We start from the raw sequence: 5,184 nt of genomic DNA, 5'->3' as shown, positions 1-5,184 counted from the left end.
ATAATATATTGTAGGCTCCTGAGAGCCTTTTCCCTCTTGTGGGGATCTGGTGGGATCGTGGCAGACCATTCTTTTCACCTCCAGGCCCTGGTCTGGCTTCTCCTGCAGAGAAAGGAGCTGAGGGCATGTGGGAAGGGCAATGGGGAATCCCAAGGTTTCCCTTTCCTTTGCTCCCTGCAGGGCTGGAGGAGAACCCCCCAAAGCCCATCCTGGATACAGGGAACATCCTGAAACAGGGATACCTGGAGAAGAGATCCCGAGGTAAGACCTGGAATCACAGGGTAAGGTTTGGGGGTGCCCTGTCAGGATTGCCAATAATTCGACTTTTCAGGGGAAGAACAAGCAGGAAAACATGGGTGGTTTTTTTTCCCTGCAGATTTACAAAGGCCAAATGTGCAAATTTTCCTTCTCAGGGACAAGGAGAGGGCCTCGATTTTTTTTTCTCTTTTGCAGATCATCCAACTGCACAAAGATTAAAAACCCCCCCCAAAAAAATCGAATTAAACAGGCAGCCCAGCCCTCTGAGGCAAAATGTGCCCTTTTAACGAGCTAAAACCCCAGCAGCTGGGAGCATCACACACATTAAGGGCTCGAGATAAGGCCCCTGACTCAGCCTCGGGTTTATCTCCGTTTTTACCAACTCCTGGGAAAGCCACAAATTATTTCCTCATCACTCCGATTTTATCCTGATTTATTTACTCTGTGACAAGGTGGGAGGAGGCAAAAACAGCCCCTTTTTTTTTCTATCCCTCCTGGCCATCAGCTGAGTTTAGGACTTGGTGCTTGGTTTAGCTTCCTCCAGATACAGACTAAAACTTATTTTACTTACATATATATATATATAAAACATGTTCCTGCCCTTTTAGCATCACATCCATCTGAAACACGTGGTGAAAGGACGAAAATGACTGTTTTTCCCCTCTTTTGACGCCCTTTTCTTTGCCAGATCACAGCTTTTTTGGGGCAGAGTGGCACAAGAGGTGGTGTGTCCTCAACAGAAAGACCTTCTACTACTATGCCAACGAGAAAAGTGAGTGGTGAGAGAGACACACCTGCATTTGTTCCCAAAATATGGAGGGAAGGGGCTGGAAAAGAGAAAGGAAGAGCCTTTGCTGAAGGACTGGGAAGGCTGGGATTAATCCCTTATCAGGGTTCCAGAAAGGCAGAGCTCGGCTTGATTTCATTTTTTCCCCCCTTGATGGAGATGAAATGAGAAAAAAGGGGACAAGGAATGGAGCTGGGGGGGGGATAAAAGGCTGTTCCCAGTTTTCCATGAGCTCCAACCCCCGTGCCTGTATTTAATCCTCGTGCCAGTGGATGTCAATAGTTTGCTGTCGTGCTCCATCGGGTCCATCCCAACTGGGCTTCCCAGGATTCCAGGGGCAGGAAAAGGCCCTACAACCCCCCCTATCCAGGGGTTCCCACCCCCAGCAGGGAGGGGGTTAAACCCCGGGGGGGTCCGAGGGTGAGGAGGGTCTTTGTCCTCCTCCCCCGTCCTTTGTCTGAGGAGCTCCAGCGCTTTTTTGTTTTCCCAAACGAGCCTCCCAACTCCTCCCATCCCACCCCCTCGGGGTGTGAACTGCCAGGGGGGTGGGGGTTGAACCCCGGGGGTGAGGTTTGGTGATTTCTGGGGTTGTTTGCTCGGGGGTTTTGGAGGATGAGCAGTTGGAATCTCCCAAACCATCTCCAGGGGATGGAGCGAAGGAATCCTGGGCTCGGTGGGTTTCGGTGGGATGGAATTCTTGTGGAAACTCCCAAATTTAGCCCCTTTTTCTGCTTCCAGGCAAGCAACCAAGAGGCACCTTCTCCATCGAGCACTACAGTGCCCGGCTGGTCTCCCACCTCCGCAAAGATTCCCGGAAAAAATGCTGTTTTGAGTTAACCTGCCCTGGCAAACGCACCTACGAGGTAGGAAATGGGGGGAAACATGGAATTCTGGGCTGGGAATATAAGCCCACAGTCCTGGATGTGGGGGTTGAGGTGCAGGCTGGACCTGCAGGGTCGGGAGGGCTGGGAATGTTTAAATTCCTGGGGAAATCCCGATTTGTTTTTGGAGTGAGGGTGGCACAGGTTTTCCCAGAGAGGTGGTGGATTCCCAATCCCTGGGAACACCCGAGGTCGGGTTGGATGAGGCTCTGAGCAGCCTGGGCTGGCTGGGGGTGTCCCTCATTTCGGGGGTCGGTGGGTTTGGTGGCCTCCAAAGGTCACTTCCAACTCAAAAATAATTCCATAATTCTGCGATTCCACGGAAACCAAACCAGCAGCACCTCGGGAGGGGCTTCTCCCCACCTGAGCAGGGGGCACAGGGGAGGATCCCGGGCTCTCCCAAAGGATCAGGAGGAACAGGGAGTGGAACCAGTCGAGGATCGAGTTGGAAAAGCCCAATTTTAACCCAGCCCTGCAGAGCCAGGTTAAACATAAACCTCCAGTTTACTGAGCATCCAGGGGGGAGCCTAAAAATCCAATGCACAAAGTGGGAATGAGAGCCTGGATGGGCCTCGGGGAGGTTTGGGATGCAGGGCCCTGGGTGGGGGCGGCAGCAGAGCCCGTTCCGTGGGGACCGTGGTTTCCATCGGAATTATTTTAACCAATTGAGCTTGACAGGCTTCCTCTGGGGTGAGCCTGGCTTTGTCCTGCTGCTCCTTCCCTGCTTGGAACGGGGAGAGAAAGCCCTGGAATGGCTTTTCCCGCTGTCCCAGGGTGGACAATGGCAGAGCCGGGATGGCCATTCCCAGTTTCCAAAGGACTCCTCCCAACCCCCCCGGGCTGGGAACTCCTGCCGGGGGTGGGGGTTGAAGCCAAGGGATGAGGTTTGGTGGTTCCTGGGGTTGATGTTTAGTTGTTGGGGGTTTTTTGGGGGTGGGGGTGAGCAGCTGTCACCTTCCAAATCTTCTGCAGAAGACAACAGTGAAAAGGGAACTTGGGCTCAGTGGATTTCAGTGGGCTGAGATCAAATCCTTGTGTGGGGCTGAAATCCTTTTATAAGGTTGAAATTCTTTTATAGGGTTGAAATCCTTGTGTGAGACTGAAATCCTTTGTAGGACTGAAATCCTGTATAGGGCTGAAATCCTTTTACAGGGCTGAAATGATTTATAGAGCTGAAATTCTTTTATAGGGCTGAAATCCTTTATAGGGCTAAAATCCTTTTATGGGGCTGAAATCCTTGTGTGGGACTGAAATTCTTTTGTAGGGCTGAAATTCTTTTATAGGGCTGAAATCCTTGTGTGAGACTGAAATCCTTTATAGGGCTGAAATCCTTTTATAGGGCTGAAATCATTTATAGAGCTGAAATTCTTTTATAGGGCTGAAATCCTTGTGTGGGGCTGAAATCCTTTTATAGGGCTGAAACCCTTGTTCCAGCTGCAAATCCTCTTGCTCTCCCTCCAACCCAACCCCAGCCCAGTAACAGCTGCCCCTCTCTCCAGTTCACAGCCCCAAGCCCAGCAGAGGCTGAAGACTGGGTGGACCAGATCCAGTTCCTCCTCAAGGGTGAGTTTGGCCCCATCCAGCGCGTCCCGTTTCTTTGGGAAGATCCTTCCCACCCGGGAACGGTTTGACACCGACAACACCGAGACAAAACTTCCAGCCCTGCCTTTGGAAAAACCCTCTGGAAAGCAGGGGCGGCTCCCTTGAGGCACACACCTGGAATTTGGCTTTGTTCTCTTGGATTTCCCGGTTTTTCCGTGGAATTCGGCTTTGTTCTCTTGGATTTCCCGCTTTTTTCCTCGGGCTTTTCCTTTGTTTTGGCCAATTCTCGGCTCGTTTGCACCTCTTTTGTTTGTCCCCTCGGTGCTCCCGGGGGCAGTTCACACCTTGAGCGGGCACAGGGGTTGGTGTAGGGTTTCCCGCTGGCTGAAAGTGGGGGATTTGCTGGTTTTCACCCCGTTTTTTTTGCTCACCCCACCCCAGACCTGAGCTCCCTGACCATCCCGTACGAGGAGGAGGAGGAGGAGGAGGAAGAGCTCTACAACGACGTGGACAGCTCTGACTCCATGAACACCTCCCACAACACCACCCTGACCCAGGAGGAGCCCAACCTGGAGCTGGAAGGGGAGGACATCTACGAGGTCCTGCCAGGTGAGAACCCAAAATCCAAACCATCCTTTTCCTCTTCTCCCCCTGACCCAAAATCCAAACCATCCCTTTCCTCTTCTCCCCCTGACCCAAAATCCAAACCATCCCTTTCCTCTTCTCCCCCTGCCCCAAAATCCAAACCATCCCTTTCCTCTTCTCCCCCTGACCCAAAATCCAAACCACCCCTTTCCTCTTCTCCCCCTGACCCAAAATCCAAACCATTCCTTTCCTCTTCTCCCCTGCACGAGGGAGGAAACCTCGGCCACACCACACACTGATGGGAATGAACATCTCATGGCCCCAAAACCCGAAGGTTTCACCCCATTTCTTTGCTCAGGCTGGACCCCAAGAACAAACCCTCCCTGTTCTGGGGGGGTTCTCATCAGTAAATTCGGGTGAAGCAGCTTTTAGAGGTTTTGCTCCCTCTCAGCTCGAGTCAGATTGAGTTTGGTGAGAGTGGGATCTCTGGGCTGTGTTACCTGGAAAATCAGAGCTGAGCTGATGGAAATGCTCCCTCCTGGGCATGGCAGGCAGGGCTGTAACACAATTACTGCCCTGCCACCAGATGATAAAATAACTGCATTAAAGACAAGCTGGTGCCCTCTCACGAGGGCTGGACAGACCCCACAGGCTCAGAGGGTGACAGGCCTGCAACATTTCTGGCTCTGCCAACAGGAATCAGGGGGTGACACAGCCCAGGGCTCGGCCAGCAGGTCACCTGAGCCTGTTCTGCCTCTGCCCTGAGGGGGGGAACCCCACCCTGAGAGCATCCAGCAGTGTCTGAGTTCAGAGATGGAGAAAAAAAGAGATCCTTGTTTCTTCTTCCCTATTTCAGAACTTTCTGTCCAGGCTGGTCCTTAAAAAGCACCAGGAGGTTTTATTGTGCCCGAGACCTTCCCCTTGGAATTGCTGCCAGGGGGGAAGCAATGGCTTGTGGCATCCAGGCAGTGCTGGGAGCAGAGCTGGAGCTCCAGGACACACCCTCGGCCTGTGTCCATCTTCCCTTCCTCTTCCCTTCCTCTTCCCTTCCTCTTCCCTTCCTCTTCCCTTCCTCTTCCCTTCCTCTTCCCTTCCTCTTCCCTTCCTCTTCCCTTCCTCCAGCCAGGACCC

General features: G+C 52.6%; 1 protein-coding gene across 1 annotated transcript in view; it reads left to right on the top strand.

The window, feature by feature from the left end:
* SKAP1 (src kinase associated phosphoprotein 1) overlaps nucleotides 1-5,184 on the top strand; it is a 198,796-nt gene that overhangs the window by 168,859 nt on the left and 24,753 nt on the right. Inside the window, exons 5-9 of the mRNA XM_029963461.1 lie at nucleotides 181-261; nucleotides 947-1,030; nucleotides 1,784-1,908; nucleotides 3,426-3,489; nucleotides 3,910-4,077. Of these exons, the coding sequence (XP_029819321.1) occupies nucleotides 181-261; nucleotides 947-1,030; nucleotides 1,784-1,908; nucleotides 3,426-3,489; nucleotides 3,910-4,077 (522 nt within the window). The remainder of the gene's footprint in view (nucleotides 1-180; nucleotides 262-946; nucleotides 1,031-1,783; nucleotides 1,909-3,425; nucleotides 3,490-3,909; nucleotides 4,078-5,184) is intronic.

The sequence above is a fragment of the Manacus vitellinus genome, unplaced genomic scaffold (genome assembly GCF_001715985.3).
Source record: "Manacus vitellinus isolate BGI_N305 unplaced genomic scaffold, ASM171598v3 scaffold_102_pilon, whole genome shotgun sequence".
NCBI lineage: Eukaryota > Metazoa > Chordata > Aves > Passeriformes > Pipridae > Manacus > Manacus vitellinus.
Note: the sequence above shows the minus strand (reverse complement) of the source record. Positions and strands in the feature narration are given on the sequence as shown.